Source organism: Haplochromis burtoni, unplaced genomic scaffold, assembly GCF_018398535.1.
Source record: "Haplochromis burtoni strain Fernald_Lab_line unplaced genomic scaffold, NCSU_Asbu1 Contig_80, whole genome shotgun sequence".
In the NCBI taxonomy this organism is placed as follows: domain Eukaryota; kingdom Metazoa; phylum Chordata; class Actinopteri; order Cichliformes; family Cichlidae; genus Haplochromis; species Haplochromis burtoni.
This window is the reverse complement of record NW_024582441.1, coordinates 2018254-2036991: the sequence shown is the minus strand read 5'-3', so window position 1 is coordinate 2036991 and position 18738 is coordinate 2018254. Positions and strand designations below refer to the sequence as shown.

The following is an 18738-nucleotide window of genomic DNA, read 5'->3' as shown; positions in this document are numbered from 1 at the left end:
GACCCCTCACCCTTAACCCTCTCCCTGTGTGCTCATCACTTGGCTGTCAGTCAAACACCACAGACCCTCCTCTCCTGCTGGGCTCTGCTGTCAGACAACAGCAGGGGAAACACTGAGAGAGAAGAAAGAAGGAACATTAAGTGGAAAACTTTACTAGAGAGCAACAACTTAGTATACAAGTTGTATTTCTAAAATATTTGGTCCAAAACAGTAACTAGTTTATGGTTAACTCTTCCCATGTTGTGTGTTAAACAACACCAAACACATAGTCAGAATCACATCGCACAAATCTCTCGCCTCAGGGTTTAAAAGCAAGACACTCACATTAGCATAACCTCTGACCTGTGACCCTCACCTTGACCTTTCACCCACACATTCCTGCCCCATCAAACTCAGGACAGGAGATAAAGATAGAAATTTAAAAGGTTAAAAGCCTCTCAAACCAGCAGCTCTGCAGTCATGAGGACAGCAGGCTGCAATAAAAAATAACAATAAAACTCTGATATTATTATTCAGTAAAACTAAGTTTGGATTTATTCTACTATGAAGTTATGGCTTCATCTGACAGTCAGACAATCCCAGCATGAGGATGGAGTCTCTACAACAACACAGGCTGAGCTACGATAGCAAAGTTTAGCATTATTAGCCATGTTAGCGGCATGGCTTCAAGGATTTTCATACTCTTGGCTCTGTGTGATCAGCGCAGAGTATAAAATGCTTTTATGGTCATCTCAGGAAGACAGTTCCACCCAATCCACCTAAGGTTAAAACATTTTGTTAGTGAGGCTCATCCAATCACAAAAAGCTGTCTCAAACTGAACACAGACTTAACGAGAGAGAAATTGAAGCAGCTTCTTTCAGACTGAAAGAAGATGAAGAAGATGAAGATGAGGATGAAGCAAAGGGCTGCCACAAGTCTAAATATGGATTATTTTGAACTATGAATCATGCAAAGCTAGTCTATTTGAGTGCAACTGTTTTTTTATTTGATCTGTATACAAACACACAATGATGTGAGACAGCTGGGTGACGACGGACAGGTGAAGACAATCAAACAATGAAGAGGACATAACGCTTAACACATGGCACAAGATATGTTGCACCACCAAAGTAAAATAGCAAATAAACAACATCAAAGCAGAAACACGAGAATAAGATCAGAGGGAAAATGATGTGGAAACAAAATGTATACCAGAGAGAACTAAAGAAATTGCCAAAGGTAACAATTCTCCAAGAACTCACTAAAAATGTAGACGTACAAAGTACAAATCCAAAAGACAAACTCTATAGAGAATTTAAAGAAAGTTAGAGGGTGTCGAGCGTAGGTCAGAAGGTAGAGCTGATCATCTACTAAATAAAATGGTTGGTGGTTCAGTCCAGCTGCTCCAGTCTGTATGCCGAAGTGTCATTGGGCAAGATAGTGAACCCCAAATTGTTCCTGTGGCATTCATGTGTGAATGTTACATATAAGCACTTAGGGATAGATAAAAGTGCTTGTACGAGTGTAAATGAGGCTCATAGCATAAAGTGCTTTGAGTGCTCAAGTAGAAGAGTGCTATATTAGAACCAATCCATTTAGCTAAGCTAGGTTTAGACTGGTAATTTTAATTGTGTGGGTTTATTAGGGCTACGGCAGTCTTACAGAACTTCATTGTCTGAAAAACATTTAAAAGTATAGATGCTGTCAGGTTAGCTGAAAACACAGTCTGACCCACAGTAAATCACTTAGTGCTACATCAATGAGGAAAGATTTTCATACATCTTTAATAAATTCACCTAACACAAAAGCATGGAAGATGGTCTCCACCACTAAAAACACATCAAAACAAATCAGCTGGGAAGAGCTAAGTAGAAATTTTGGGTTATTATCACCAAACAACTTATTTATGGACTGAATTTTCAATTATAGCAATTAAAAATGTATATATATTTTATTATGGCCCTGCTACAGACTGGCCACCTGTCCAGGGTGTGCCCGGCCTCTCACCCTATGACAGCTGGGATAGGCTCCAGTGCCCCTGGATATATATTTTATTATTTTAAAAAAAATATTTAAAACATTTCAAAATATTATTTTCAGTGGCAGAAATGAGCTTCCATACAGCCAAACTCTCTTGTACACACATAGTTTCACTTTTTAATTTCGTTTTTAGTTAACTTTAATAAACTTGATTGATGACCTGCAACTTTTTCATTAACTTAACAGTCAGTTAACTTTCCTCTAGCACTGTCATGACCCCCAAAAAATTAGCATTTAGCTAATACATTTAGCTAAAATGTCAGCTAAAGGCAGGATGTAAGCTAATTTAGATGCTGATAAAGCAGCTAGGTGGATTTCTTTTTTTCAAATTAACCTGCAAACATGTTTTAATTCAATGTGTGGCCCTTTACTTACTTTCTTAAATTGATGCTGCCCACTCTGGTTCGCACCTACCTGGGGAACTGCTGACTTGCCTGTCCTCTAAGCTCCATTTTGTTTTAGGTGCTTTCTTGCATGTTAGCAATTAACATGCTAACCTGAGAATGCTAATATTGTGAACAGTAGCCACACCATAACATAAATTCATGCAGACAAGTTTCCACGTCAAATAATTAATGTGAATGATTCACTAAAGTCAGGAAGACAACTGAAAAAGACAACTTTGATGAAAGGGGGGTCCACATATAAAAATATCACATTAAGTATTTGGAGGACCGGGAGAAAATTTCATATAATTATGTTAGCCAAAATTCTGTCAAAAATATGGTTTAACTTTAAGGCTGTTATTATTAGTTAGGGTTTGTTTCTGGACCATAGCAACTTGGTGGATTTAAACATTAAACTGGAAGATTGATCCTGTGTGAATTGATAAGTACGGCCAGAGTTCTTCTTATTCTTATAATGGTGTACAACCAACTCATTGCTGATGGTCCTTCAGTTCCTCCAGTCATGATGTCCTTTTGTTAACTACTCTTGCTTTCTGATGACATGTTAGAAATGGGCGAGTCGTAGCTTGTTCTTATAATGCTTGTTCTTCGTTATTTCCTTCCGGCAACATTGTTGGTTGAGTTCTACCAAGACTAATTGGTTGGTCCTTCTTGGTATTGATAAAATCTGTCTCGAGCACCACTTGTTCATTTCTGCAACTACAAGTGACCACAGAGAAAATCAAACTGTGTGCAAGTCTTCTTTCCAATAACAGATAAATGTCTTATTGCCATACCGTTGTGTTTCTCCCATTGATTTACAGTGTTATTTAGACACTTTTAATAGTTTATTTGCACTGTTCATATTGCTGCAGATAACTAACACTCAGGGGTTAAAGTGAGCCGAGTGTGCTGGCCATTAATGTCAAATTAGTTCATTTGTCATGTCCTACAGTGACCGCATGGAGAAACCTGCTCAATAATAAGAAAATAATGACATCCCACAGCCACTCATACCCTCATTACATTGTTTTTTTCCCTCATCCCTGTGATGCTTCATAATGGAGATGGAAAGTTGCGGTTGCACACACTTCAGCATCCAGCTAGCTATAAAGAAAGAGGAGGAAAAACAGAGCAGGTACATTCAAATGCAACTTTTCAAGCAGCTCCACAACTATCAGCAAACACACAAACTGTTTCTCGGTTATTGCATGGATATAAAAACATTTTCTCCCTCTGGATGTTTTACTCTAACATGATCTTTGCTGCTGCAGGCATCTCCCAGATTTCCTTCAGATCCATGTTTCTCTCTCTCTTCTAATGTTCCTGGTTTTGCTAAAGCATTCTTACATAAGGGGCCCAGCGTCTTTGAATAGATTTGTACAACAAATTTGAGCACCCTTCACTTCGGGCCTCGAGGGAGGGAGTCTGTTACTGAAGGGATGGCAATGCTTTTTGTGTGCCGAGTGTCAGGAGAGGGCAGGTTTGTTCCTGTAGCTTAAAGAAGGAGGCAGCTCATGATGTCTAATAATATCTGATAAACGGTGCACTCAGACTCTGTCAGGTTAGGGATTTAGGGAGGTCATGGCAGTTCACAGTGGCATTAAACCCACAGATAAAACCAGCTTGAGATAAAGGAAATGTATAACAGTCTCTCTTATGTATAGGTTAATGCAGTAGTTCAAAAGGCCACTGTATGCTGAAGCGATTTGCACCATGACCCCTCAAAGTGACTGCAAAAGACACAGAAAGCGTATCAGAGTGTCTTTAAAGTCTGACAAGGTCGGCATCCATACGGGCTGCAGTATGGTGAACAGTAGGCCTTTGTGCTCTCTGCATTCTTGTTCACGGTAACATTACACCGCTCAGCTGTTACTCAGGGCTCACGTCATGCCCCGGAGCTGAAGACAGGAGTCTCATGGAGAGGTGTCCTTGGACACACAGATTCCTCCCTGCATTAGAGAAAAGGTGAGGAAGACAAGACCAGCTGTGCACATTCAGTACGCCAACAACAATCTCAGCATTAACTGCCATCTTGTTACCTCAATTAAAGAGGTTATGTGATTAGTTTGATTTGGTCTGTTTGTTTGCACATAACTCAAACAATTAAGAAATGTACTTTATAGGGCATTAAATAAAATAAATTAGTGTTAATGTATGGCTTGTTTGGAAGAGTTACAACAGCTTAGGTTTGCAAAGTTGCATTTGCATAAAACGCAAGACTTCTGGAACAATGTCCAGATGAGAAGATGTTTGGTCATAATGTACAAAGCCGCGTTTGGATAAAGTCAAACACTGCATATCACCACAAACACCTCATACCAACTGTGAAGCACGGCGGCGGCGGAGGGGTGGCGGTCTGGGCTTGATTTGCAGTCGCAGATCCTGGGCGCCTTGCTGTCACCAAGTTGACCATGAGCTCCTCTGTATGTCAAATACTCTAGAGTCAAATCTCTCTTAACAGCTAAATCGTGGCCACAATTTGGTCACACAGCATCTGACGACCTGTCTTAAAAGTCACAACATAACGTTTTAAGAGGGGCGTAACAAGAAGGACGATGATCCCGAGCACCGCAGACAGTCTACAACAGAATGGCTGAGAAAGAAAAGAATCGCAGGTGTGCTTAAATAATCAAAAATGTAGGCATATTTGTTGATTTAGTGGATAACAATGATGTGTCATGCTCACTGAGATCATTTATGAAAGGTAAAGAACCCTGAAAAGAGAAAAAGCAGACAAATCCAGGCAAAAACTGATCTCTTGAATGTGTTCACCTGATAGTTATATACCAACAGTAATAAACAACGTGGATTAAATCAACAGAAATTCTTATAATGTGCATTTTAAGTATCCCAACAACAGGGGGAGACATTCAATCTGAAATGACCAAACACAGAGAGCACAGTGGAGCTGCTCTGTATTGGAGGCGAATACAAGTGAAGGTTAAAGTCTGTTTTTTACAGAGTCCATTCTTTCCTCTCACAAAGAGAAACTTTACAATGGTTTCTCTTTTGGGGTCAAATAGGTTAAACAGAAGTACTGGCGGGAAAGGAAGCTGAAAAAGGAAATTGAAGCACCAGAGCTTCAAACAAACCACATCAATGTGCGCTCACACATGTCTGTGTATCGTCACTGTGAAAGTGCCTCACTCCTGTGCGGTGCAGCTTTTCTCTGTACGGTGGAGGATGTGGTGAACTTACTAGCAGGCCTTCGTATGTTTAGTTACCGTACCATAACTCTCTCAGAGGATGCGACGGTCACGTGTGCACATTCAGAAAGGCTTCTTGTTGTGCAGCGTGTGCATAATGCACGGGCTGCGGTTACATGCGGAGGACGGAGCTGGCTCTGCACAGGTTTCCGCGAAAGCAGGCGTTCAGAGGAAGCGAAGGCAGGGGGATGTGGCACAGGTGAGCGAGCACATTGGTTCCTGTGGTGTCTCTCTCTTTCGTTCTCTCTCTCTCTATGGAGCACCTGGATGGCTGGTGTGTCGACAATGGAGGCCGGGATCATGCACAATCACACCTGCCGGGACCCTCACCAAGGTTACATAACTCACATGTCACACACTGACATACTTATGTGAGGCTTGCGTGGCAGTTGCTCCTTTAAAGCAACACTTGTTTTTAGTCGGCTCATGACCCTTAAGTGAAGCAACGTCTATGTGACACACCCTCCCGGGTTGAATACATCCTATTAACACTTCAGCTGAAGTGATTTCCTCCTCGAAGTCTGTGTTCGCTGAATAACTCAGAGCCAGCAGCTGTGAAACGTTTCACTCGAGCTAAAGATCAGAAGACATTTGCGCGGTTTCTTTTTGCAGTATTTATCTGACACACATGAACATCAGCGCTAAATGTACGGCCACAGACTCTTTATTAGGTATGCCTCCTCAACTGCACGCTCACACAAATATCTGCTCAGCCAATCACATTTCAGAGTTCAGTGTATGCAGATGTGTAGACATGGCCAAGATGACCTACTTGAGTTCAAACAGAATGAGGGCTTTTCCCCATCACCCATGTTTACAGAGACTGCTCTGAAAAAGATCAAACATCCTCTGAGCAGCTGTTTTCTGGACCAAAATGACTTGTTGACATCAGAGTTCAGAAGAGAATGCCCAGACTGCTGCAGAAGAGCATCTCTGAATGGACAGGACGTTGAAGCTGGAAGCAGATGGTCTGCTGCAGCACTGGGTGCCCCTCCTGTACGAGAAACTGAGCCTGCAATCCTCACAGGATCAGCGAAACCAGACAGCAGAAGATTGTAAAACTGTTGTCTGGTTTTGGTATGCCATGGAGATAGAAGGCAGTTCTGAAGGCAAAAGGGTGTCCAAACCAAATACTTGTATTACCAAGGGTGACGTTTATTAAAAAAATCTGCAAAGAAACTGGAGAAGTGACATCATGGAGCAGAATGGCAGATTAAGGTTTGTGCTGGCAACGGGATCCCACCACAGTCTGAACACTGGTGGTGCTGGTGGAGGATGATGCTTGATTAAAATTTTGTGAATGAGCTCAACAAATTTAAAGAATGGGTCCTCAGAGAATGCAGGCAGGTAGACTGTTGGACAGAAGTACGGTGCATGAGCCGTGACTGACGGCGTGGGAAAACAGATGTGATGAAGAAAATAGAGCGGCAAGAATAGCCCATGCAGAGGAGTATAAGAGAACTGATCTTCCTTATTGAACTTAATTATAGAGTCCCACGATTCAACAGGTGTAAACAGTTTTTAAGATACTGGTGCAACAACAGCAGCAGCTCTAATAAGAGCCCTCACACAGCAGAACGAGAGGTTTCTGTTCACTCTCAGGGCTCGCGTTGCTCTGTAGGCTGCATCTTCACCATAAGAGTCAAAGGAACAGAAGGTCTCTGAGGTTTTAGTCCTACTAAAGCAAAAGATAAAAATGTTGTTGAGTTTCTGTTATTCCTTCTTTTCAGTTCATTCAGCTCTATATTGCAATCTGTGCTGTGAGGGGATCGCATCACAGCCACTGCGGTCCTGGATATCTCCCAACATGCTACAAGTTTCCGGATGTTGCACTTCTTAGTACAAAAAGGAGCTTTATTGACTAAAATAAATTTGAACAAAGAACGCACAAGACTAAACTGTCAGGAGAATCTTATAATCCAACAGGGGAATTAAAAGTAAAGTCCATTAACTCGACTGAAGCATGGAGAAGGAAAAAAAGAAGGAGGAGAGCTGGGAGAACAGGTGGGAAAATAAGGAAGCGCAACCAGACGATTTGAGAAATGCATGAGGTTTGAACAATGAGACACAGGAGGGAGAAATCAGTGATCAGTAGGTGAGGACGGCCACACTGGAGAAAAATGAGAGGCTGGCTTTTAAAAGTGAACAGGAGACATTTATGTCTCCTGTCCACGCCCTCCTCACCTGGATCCTCATTTATCCAGGTGAGGAAATCCCACAAAGTTGATTCTGTTGATCTGGACGTTGGAGTAGAGACTAAAGAAGTAACTTGGTTTGAGTGACAAAACATTTCGTCCAATGAAAGCTTTAAGTCCAGATGAATAGAATCAAATTCCTGGAGTGACACAATGACAGATGAAGAAACACTCAGGTCACCAGAAACACCCAAAACTCAACAAAAACCTGGGATCATGACACAATAATTACTCATAACATTAGATTAAAATAAGGTTTTAACCTCCTTTAGGACTAATAAAAGCTGCATTTTCAGCTGTTCATTCAGTTCCTTTGCTGCAAAATACAAAAAAAGTTGGACGCCTTCAAATAAACGTCCCCCAGCTGACATCGGAGAGGTGCTGATCCAGATTTAGAGAGATTATTGGGGGATAAAGGCACTTCTTAACTTCCCCATGGATTTTATTCTTTCAAAGAAATACAAAGATTTAAGGTTAAAACTGAGTTGTTTGGGTTTTCATCAGGAAAAACACATGATCACCTAGTGAAAAAAACAATATGCCAAAGATAAAAATGACTTTCGAAATAGTCTGCAGCAGAGATTTAAATGTGGATTTCAGGAACGAGCTTCAGGCTTTGACCCACAACATCCAATGTGCAACAAAATCATGTTCTGTAACCTCATTTACGGCTTTTATACTCTCTTTTGCTTTTATAAACTAAAGTTTAGGAAGTGTTTGGGCTGTTGATTGCCCACCTCATTAAAAATCTAAGAAAGCCATTTAAGGGCAGCAACTCCTCACCATCACTTCCACAGCTTATCCTCGTCTTCCTCCTCCCCACAGACAAAATTGCCCGTAAGTGTGCTTAAGACCAGGCAGCTGCTGACGTCATGGTTAAAGGTACCCGGGTGATCCTGATGAGAGCATTATGTGGGTGAATGGGCAGCAGCACGCAGACAAAGTGCTTCCATAATGACGGCTAAATGTTTAACCTGAGAAGCTTCTGCAGCACAGCGGCCGTGTGTGTGTGTTTGTTACATCCACTTAGCTAACAGAGACCAGGTCAAGGCAAAGATGGACTTTTCCTCTATAACTGTTAAATTCAATGAAGAAGATTCATTGTTTTAAAAGAAGAATGTGAGAGTGAATTTACCCCATGTATGAAATTTGTGTGAATGTACAGTTAGCTCCGTAAGGATTTGGACACCACCGCAGTGGATTTAGAATTAAACCATCTAGACATGATTGAAATGCAGCCATCCAATTATTTTTTACTTGGTCTGCCACAAAGTGTTAGGCCATGTAAAAGCACAGTGGGGTCAGCGGATGCTGAGGCTGATAGTTCTCAGAGGTCACCGACTTTCTGCAGAGTCAATCGCTACAGAGCTCAAAACCTCAGGTGACTGTCAGATTAGCTCAAGAACAGTGTGGAGACAGCTTCATGGAATAGGTTTCCATGGCGAGCAGGTGCATCCAAGCCTCAGATCACCAAATGCAATGCAAAGTGTCACATGCAGTGGTGTAAAGCACGCTGCCACCAGACTCTAGAGGAGTGGAGACATGTTCTCTGGAGGGGCAAATCACCCTTGTCCATCTGGCAATCTGATGGATGGTTGCCAGGGGAACGGCACTGCATTGTTATAAGTGTAGGGTTTGGCGGAGGAGGGATCACGGTGTGGGGTTGTTTTTTAGGAGTTAGGCTCAGCTCATTAGTGTCAGTGAAGGAAACTCTTAATGCTTCAGTATACCAAGACATTTTGGACAATTTCATGTTCCCAACTTTATGGGAACAGCTTGGCCCCTTCCTGTTCCAAGCAAGGTTCATAAAGACATGGATGTGCAAATTTGGTGTGGAAGAACTTGACTGGCCTCCACAAAGTCCCGACGTCAGCCTGACAGATCACCTTCATGATGAATTAGAGCACAGACTGCGAGCCAGACCTTCACGTCTCAGTGTCTGACATCACAAATGTGCTTCTGGAAGAATGCACCTAAACTTTGTGGAAAGCCTTTCCAGGAAAGCTGAAGCTCTTTTAGCTGTAAAGGTTGGGTCGACATCAAATTAAACAATATGGATTAGGAATGGGATGTCAGTCAAGTTCATATGCATGTGAGGGCAGACGAGTGAATACTTTTTGGTAATATCTCGGTCCCCTGACGGCCAAAGAACAGCGTCTTTACTGTTTTAGAAACACTTTGCATTTATTATAATTAACTGTAATCCTGAAATACAAAAATCCCTTCTTTATGACTGGTGGCTCACTATGGATGAGACAAAAAGTGACGGGTTAATCTCTTTGTTTACAAATAACCAGGTAATAAAACTCCACTGTGGGGATTATGTGGCGTTAATAAAAATGAACGAAGAAGAAGAAACATAAACAAACACTTTGAGTTTGATATTGGGTTTTAACCAGTTTTAATTAACCCTGATTACAGCTTAATTACAAGTTTGGGGAAGAAAATAACATAAAAACACGAAAGAAGTGGAAAATTCAATGTTACATCATGGTATTAACTCTCGTCTCCATCTGAGTGTTAGGTAATTGCTTGGGGGGGGGGGGGGGGGGGAAAGACTGAAACATAGACCTTTACATGGTAAAACAATACACGTCTTTTAAAATGATACAACATCCCCCCTCAAAAAAAAAAAAAGATAAAAAATATACAAGCAAGAGAGAGAAAAAGTGACATTATAAAATTAAAATTACAAGACAAAAAAAAAAGGATAAAATCCCCCACCCCCCCCAAATAATCCTCCACTGTCCCTCCCTCTCAAAACCCGATGTTATTTCTCTGTCAGCATCAAATATTAGACATTTTAGTTATATTACATCTGCAAAAACTAAAGACAGTAAAAGGGGGGGGGGGGGGGGGGTGTTGGAGGCTAGAAGGTTTGAAAACAGGGAATGGAGTTTGGGGTCGATCAACATCATCCAAAGTGATGTACACAACATAAAAAGCAACAGCTAACAGAGCCATGGAATAATAACAATAATAATATTAATCATCATCATCATAATGCCAGCTGGAGAGGTAAATAACCCAATGAGAACAATCACAACATCAGAAAAATAAACCGAGAAACCTTTTCTCCTTCTTCTAAATAGAGAAATGCAATCTTTGTGCTGTTTGTCTGCAGACCTGAAACAGGATGAGGGAGAGTCTGCGTCTCACCCAGACTCCGATCAATCGCTTTGCCCCCGCCATATATCGCGACAGTCAGATCGCGCTGCCGTTAGCAGGAAGTCTGACGGCGCCTGAAGCAGAGCGAGGAAAAAAATGAACAGCGAGAAGCGCGAATGAAAGAGAGAGAGAGCAGAGAAGAAAGAGAGACGGATGTCTTTCTGTTGCTGAGATATGAGAAGTAGTAGAAGTAAGGCAGCTGTCAGTTCAGATACAGACACAGGGCCTGGCGGGTGTGTGTGTGAGTGTGTGTGCGGGCTGTGACATGCTCCCGTCCAGACCACGGGGGTCTGAGGAGGAAATTCGATCAGCCCAGCTACACAGACCGCCTGCAGGCCATCTATCTCACAGCTCGCCGCTATAGATCCGTCTTGTTGCTGGCCAGGCAGGAGACAGACCCCCACCCCCCCGATCGGACGCCTGGCTGGATGCTGAAACATGTCACAAATATATGTGTTTCATGTGTGTGTGTCTGTGAGAATATGCATAGTTTGAGGAGAGGGTGTCCAACTGATTAACCCCATCCCCGAGCTGCTGTGAACTTTGGAGCATTGCCCTAACTGATCTAAGAGAAGAGACGGGATTACTACTCCACGAATAACCCGCTCACACACCCTCACACACTCCCAGGCGGCCTGCAGAGGTGGCCCAGGGCCAGAGGGGGGCTGGGAGCTGAAACCAGGGAGAACCCTGCTGAGGCGAGCTGGACTGCAGACAGGAAAGAGCAGAACGCTGCGAGCTGAAAGGGCAAGCTACGAGAAACAAAGTGAACAGCAGAGTGAACCAAACATCTGACTCATTAGCAGTCTGCTCGAGTCCTGATGGGTTTTTTCTTTTTTCTCGCCGTTCATGTTCTTGTGATAGACTGGCCTGCGCCGTTTTTCCTCTGGCTCGTTTATCTATGAAACAAATGTACAAGAAAAACAAACAAACAAAAAAAAACCCTGACCCACGCCCCCTCTGCATCCTCAGTCTGCCCTCCATGATACCATGTCACAGAAAAAAAAAATCCTGAATCAATCACGTCATCAAAACGCTTTTTAAAAGTTTACTTTTGTTTAATAATTTCCTTTAGAATATATAAAGATATAATCTGTATGTATGTTTGTTAGAGTTCAGTTTGCACTTTTGTACATGCTATAAAAACAAGGCATAGAGAGGCAGAGTGTGTGTGTGTGTGTGAGAGCAGGTGTGTGTGTGTGAGAGATGCTCCCTGCTCTCTCGAGCTCTCACACTCGTAGCTAACAGGCCCGCCAGCCTCACACGCCATCAGGACCTAAGAGGGTGATGCGCTACAGAGAGCCGGAGGTTTGGTCCGAGGGAGAGGGAGCATGCTGAAGGCAGTGCTGTGCGAATGTGTGTGTGTGTGTTTGCTGGTTTAGTTTAACACTATCTATGATTGTTAGACGAGCTCTAGCTGGTGAACTAAGTTTCTGTGCTGCTGAGGGAAATAATTTTCAGTGTACAAGCCATGTTAGGTGAGGTAAGAAGGCTGGTTAACAGCTTGCTGGAACCCCTGCAAAAACCCTTCCTCCTCCTCCTCCTCTTCTGCAGCCTTCTTCATCATTTTCCCCTCCTCACATCTCCCTGGGCTGAACTTGTGTCTGTGAGCAGAGTTGTGATATTTCCACAGGTGGTCCACAAGAGAAAGAAGGGCAGGACAGCAGAGAGACAGAAGGTTATGTGAAAGTCAGAAGCTCTCAGAGAAGAGTCAAAAAAAGTTTGTGTGTGTGTGGCAGTGAACAGATTTTGGTGTCCGTAGTCACTGAGTTCAATTCACTGTTGGCCTTTCTTTTTTTTGTTTCTTTTTTTTCGTGTGTGTGTGTTTGTGTGCGTGAATCCAATAAACGTACAGCAATAGGCTTCCCTGAGTGGAGTGGGCCAGTTTTAAGAGTCAGTCAGACAACACCCAGCACCCCACCGCCCCCACCCCCTCCCACCTGTATCAGTTTTAGAGACTTTTTCCTTTTGATCCAACAAACATGTTCACAGAGTGATCACTCTGAGTAGCCCTCCCTCCTCCCCTCACACTCTTCCCCCCCATGGTTTTAGATACAGGCACTTAAAGTCCCGTCAGTTTGTAGGAAAAAGTGGCGTGGGTGTGCACATCATCATCATCATCCTGGATCATCATTGGGGAGTGTGCGTGTGTGCATATGTGTGTGTCCCCTGAGGAAGGTGCTGACTGGCTGCTGATCCTACTGATGGGGAGGGGGGGGGTTGTGCTACAGGGGCAGGGCATCTGTTAGGAGGTGAACTTGATGATTCCAGGTCAGTCATACCATCGCTGTGCCTGGTGTGGCGTCTGAGTGAGTCCCTCCTGCACACGGCTGCGTCCCAGAAGAGCCCTGATCCAGATAAATGGTCTGGCTTTAGGTCTGACACAAAAAGAGGCAAGAGTTGGGCAGTCCAGGGCGTCAAATAGTGGCCTTTTTTTCTCTGTCTCCCCACAATTAAAGCTGCTTGCATTGCAGAGATATGCGTGAAGTGTCGTTTGGTATTGGTGCCTAACCCTTTACTGCAAGTACTCTTGGTGCCTAAACCTCAACCGCGAGTAAAAATGAAACACAGAGCAACCAAACGGGTCAGCACGCAGAGTATCTTGTACTTTCCCCCACCACCAGGCTCGCTTTCGCCGGCAGAAAAAACAAAAAAAAAACAAACTCAAAGTCATTTCAAGACTGTGTACAAAGGTGATTTTCAAAGCAAGAGAGCAAACACGATTTAAGCGGTATTTCTATTCTCACTGCAGCAGTAAAGATGCGTCGCTGTTGTTGGAATAATGCTGACACGAATAAAAAAATTTGTTTTCTGCTTTTAGTTTTCAAACAAATGGTGTTCAAAGATATTTTTGAGGGTTGCAAATGTGAATGATTTGGTTTTTATTTTTCTTGTTTTTGGAGGGCAGTGCATCTTTTTCTGAGACGCAGGCTGTCTAAACCCGTTCAGTCACTACCAGGAACTCTGTATGCACTGTTTACACCAGGGGTAGAGAACTCCAGGCCTCTTGGGTCAGTGTCCTACAGGTTTTAGATATCACCCTGGGTCAACACACCTGAGTCAAATGATTAGTTCATTACCAGGCCGCTGGAGAACTTCAAGACATGTTGAGGAGGTAATTTAGCCATTTAAATCAGCTGTGTTGGATCAAGGACACATCTAAAACCTGCAGGACACCGACCCTTGAGGCCTGGCATTCTCCTACCCCTGGTTTACACTGTCTTGGTGTTATATAATGACTAAGAATAAACATAAACATTGCATCACGGACACCAAAAGAGACCTCACGCGCATCCGTCTGTGACACCAGCGGCTGACAAAATGGCCATATTTGGCACCCTGAGATGAGAAGGTGTCAGGCTGTCTTTGGGGCGTTACTTTCATGTGTATGTTGACGTGTGCTCTCGGGTCAGTGGAGGTTTCTTGATTCTAGTTTGTCAGTGTGAGGAGAGGGAATTACAGAGGAACCATTTACATACTCCTGCACCACCTCCTGCCCTGCTGGAGCAGTAGTGTTTGGACTGAGGCTCTCATCAGCAGTCTTTATTCTCCAGAGACAGCTGTGCAGTGGCGCGGTGCAGCTCGGCAGTCACCCTCCTGTGCAAGGCCAGGGGTGCTGCTAAAGAGCCTTCATACGCCAGCATAGGAGGACTGTCCCCGCCTCCGCTGCCCGTCCCATCCTCCTCCATCTCCATCTGTCCGTTACTTTGCCTCTCTCGCTCCCTCTCTTCCTCCGGTCGTACTTTTTTATCATCTGACTCCTCCTGCGAGGCCTCCATGCGCTGGTCCTCGCTCCAGCGCCTCTTGAAGCGCAGCTTGAGAGGAATGCACTTCGTCTGGGGAGCCCCCGCCGCGGGTGGCTGAGATGGGGGTGTGCTGCTCTCCCCGGGCTCGGCGGGTTCGCTCTTGATGACGGGCAGCATGCGATGTACGCCGGAGTACGTGTGCTGCGAGGTGAAGAAAGGCATCAGGCCGGGTGGAGGAGGAGCGGGGGCTTTGAACACATCTTCTTCTAAGTCCTCGTCGGTGTGGGGTTGTTGCTGGGCCCGGGCTGAGCCATTAGGAAGGTGGTGGTGGTCGGATGCTCTCGGGTGGCGAGGGGCGAAGAGCTCAAACTCTTCATCTCTTTCATCTGGGTCTTCATCGCTAATGTCAGTCACCTCCACCTCTTCCTCGGAGTCTATGTCAGAGATGGGCTCAACCTTCAAACAGAGGGACAAGGAAGTTGATCAAAAATGTAACTTAAAAAAGGATTGCTGTTGGTAATTAAATATATAAATCACAAATAAATACATAAATTTACTAATGCTTAAATCCCAACCTGACTTTAGTTGGGAGAGCTGTCAAAGTATATAGAGTGACTCACTTTCATATTTATTGTTTTTTATATCCTTCATAGAGCTTGATTACATGCACGTTTAGTTTGTGAGCTGCAACTGGCCAGACTGACACAACTACAGTCATGCAGACTGACTGAGACTTCGCCCTGAACTGTAAAGCCAACAGCAGCAATCCTGCTCTGGTGATCTGCGTACTCGAGGGACACTCTAACCAGAAGCTGCAGAAATAGGTATGCTGAGCTCACCAAGCAAAGCATAACAAGGACTACCATCGCCAGATACAAGACAGAGGAGTTTGAGTTCAGGAAGTTTCTCTCAGGTACTTAAAATCCTGAATTCCCTCAGGCTATTAGATTACTTTAACTCTGACGGGGTCATTTATATTCATTTTTCGATGACTGTTCGTTTTTGGACACATCCTTGTAATCCATTTATTTTTCTTTCCTTTAACCTCATTATTTATCATTCTGTTCCTTAAAAAGCAACTGTGATTAGTGTGTAAGGACTGAGTCGTGTGGGTAAGCTGCAAACGAAATGCTTGTGTTTGGGTTTAATAAAGTTATCTCAATCAGAAACAAAATACCAGCCCATGCTCTCTCTGAAACACACGTAGCCACAAACAAAGTCTAAATCACTGAGAATTGTGGGAATGTGAGCGATGTTTGGGTCTGGGTACCTTTATCTTGGGAAGTCCCGCGCTGTTTAGAGATTGTGTTGACGAGGAGGTGGAGATGAGCCCGGAGCCACTGGCAGAGCTCAAGTCACTGCCGAATGACAGCGAGGAGCCCAGGCCAGAGGTGGAGGACATGGACCCGGATCCTGAACCCGAGGACAGTGAGCTCTGCCTGGCTTTACTCTGGCTCTGCCCCTCCCTCTGCTTCCTGCCCAGTGGAGGCGGCTGCAGCTTGAACTTGAAGGGGGACATGTGCGGCGGCTCCTCACCAAGGTGAAGTGAATGATGCATGGGGTGGGAATGTGGGTGAGGGTGAGCAGAGTGAGGATGCGGGTGGTGGTGGGTCGGGTGACCCAGAGGTGGATGGTGGTGCCGGTCTCCTCCCCTCTCACCTCCCCCCACAGTCGAGGCTCTCTCCGCCCTCTCGGCCGCTCCTCTCTCTGCAGTCAGACCGGCCTTGTCGGGCCGGTGGGGCTGGGGGATGACGATGTTGGGGTACTGGAGGAAAGCTCTGGGGCTGAGGCCATAGTTGTACACCGACTGGGTGTGGGCCTGCAGGTAGCGCTTCATGTCCTCTGGGTTAAAAGAGAAGTGAGAGCCTAACATGGGTGATAGGGTGGGCGAGGGAGTGTAGGGGAGGTGAGATGTGGGGGTCATGGAGAGTGCAGGAGACAAAGGTGGAGCTAGAAGGCTTGCTCCTCCTGGGCCTGGCAGGGGGGAAGCAGGGAAGGGGGAAAGGGGCTCTGGGTGAATGCGGTGTGCTGCCGGGCCACGGGAGCCTGGATGCCCTGCAGGGTTACCCGGCCCTCCGTACATGCGGAACAGGGCTTCATGAGAAGCCAAACGGGGGTGGATGATGCTCCGGTAGCCTCCTCCACCACCACCTGGCCCTCCTCCACCTCCTCCACTCACAACTCTCTCCCCCCTCTCCTCTCCTGCTCCCGTGTTACCCTCCTCGATCTCAGAATTGGCTGAAGTGCCGTCGCTGCAGTCGCTGACAGAGCCGCGGGCCATTCGTCGGGCCACGGAGCTGAACATGCCGCCGGGGCTGCGCAGGTCCTCGTTAGGGGAGAGGACTTCAGATGGGGTGGAAGGAGGGAAGCGGAAGTGGGTCCCTGCACCGGTGGGGACAGGAGGGGCACTCTGAGGAACGCTACTTCCTGTAGATGTAAAAGGCAAGAGAGAGAAGATAAGAAAAAGAGTAAAAAAGACGGGCAGAGTACAGAGAAATGAATTGCAGTGCTCTCTTGTATAATCCCATGTAGTCATGCCATCCTATTGTGGGATTAGGAGATATTTACACACGCACACACAGATGAGGCTTACCAGTGGAGCTCATATCAATGAAGGGGTAGTTGACCAAAACCAGTTTGTTGAAGTTAAACTTGTAGGTGAACCTTTTCCCTTTGGTCTTATGAAGGATCCTCTTGTTGTAGTAATATCTGTAAAACAGAAGGAGAAAACTAAAATCAAACACAGCATACAAAACATTTCATTCCAAAATAAGCTCCTCGTGTTTAAAACACTATTTTGTGCTTCTGATCTTTAAGGCCATGTCAGATGAGCTTGCACAGTCAAGCACACACTTTAATAAGCGAGTCTTTCATGCCCCCCCTCATCATGACAGATATTAGAGAGTGTTGCATGACATTTGCACAAAGCAGACACAGAAAGGAGGAGGAGGAGGATGGGATGGGAAGAAAAAAGGATGAGGATACACTGAGCTGAGGAACAGCACTGTGAAGTTGTGCGTCAGGATAAGAAAATAATTAAAAGATCAGCAGCCAGCGTAAGCAGCGCTGGGCTGTTCTGAATCTGCATTTAACAGGTGTGCATGCAGGGCAGCATTTGTGTTTAACCCTTTAAAGCCCGAACCATGACATAATTGCCAAAAATGTAAAGTTTTTAAAAATGGAGTATCTATTGCCTCTTATGATAAATTTGAAGAAAAGACAAGAAAAAAGACTAGAACAAAAAGGAAGCAAACAAAACGTTCTTAGTCAAGAGAAAAGTAAGAGCACCAAGAAGAAGCATGTTTACACTGAGGGCAACTTGAACTCCTGACCTTACGCTCTAAAAAACAGATCTCCAGATGGATGGATTTTTTCCCCACCCCCAGTGAATAAAGTTACTTTTTGCGAGTTGTTATCATGTCTAAATAGAAGAAACAGCTCTCACCAAAATGCTTGGTGAGAGCTGGTGTGTCTGGACTTTTATTGTACTCGGAAACAATGTCAACATCTGTCCAGCTACGTTTCAGTTTCTGCCGCTGAGATAATCCTGCTGCTTCAACAGTCTTTGCTGGCAATCAAAAAAAAAGGTCAGGTATTATGAAAAAAGCATCTTTTAAGTTCAGATGTGGTCAGATGAGTGGTCTCTCACACACACACACACACACACACACACACACACACACACACACACACACCTCATTCTTATCTTTCATTTTTGCTGGTGGACCTATCTCTTTATATAACAGCAAAGCAAAGCCACCAATAATTCAGCCCATCTTTATCTGTTTATGTAATGGCCATTCTCTCAGTTTTTTTCATGCTTTTTCTCTCTCCCATGGCTCCTGCCTACAGTACAAGGCTCGATTTTTATTAACCTTTGTCCAGCTACAGCTCTTTATGTAACATCTCTCTGCTTTCTTCCTCGGATCCACACTCACTTTATGTAACCTCTAGATCCCTGGCTGACAACCCTCACACACCGAGGGAAACCGAGCGAAAGAAAGAGGAGGAGAA

The 18738-nt window shown here is 44.6% G+C and overlaps 1 protein-coding gene across 1 annotated transcript in view; it reads right to left on the bottom strand.

Annotated features, from left to right (window-relative positions):
- Positions 1-12699: 12699 nt before the first annotated feature.
- Positions 12700-18738, bottom strand: part of erfl3 (Ets2 repressor factor like 3) — a 78275-nt gene continuing 72236 nt past the window's right edge. The window contains exons 3-5 of the mRNA XM_005925150.3: positions 17318-17433; positions 15995-17151; positions 12700-15180 (exon numbers count right to left, since the gene is read on the bottom strand). Coding sequence (XP_005925212.1) covers positions 14512-15180; positions 15995-17151; positions 17318-17433 — 1942 coding nt within the window. The 3' untranslated portion in view covers positions 12700-14511. The remainder of the gene's footprint in view (positions 15181-15994; positions 17152-17317; positions 17434-18738) is intronic.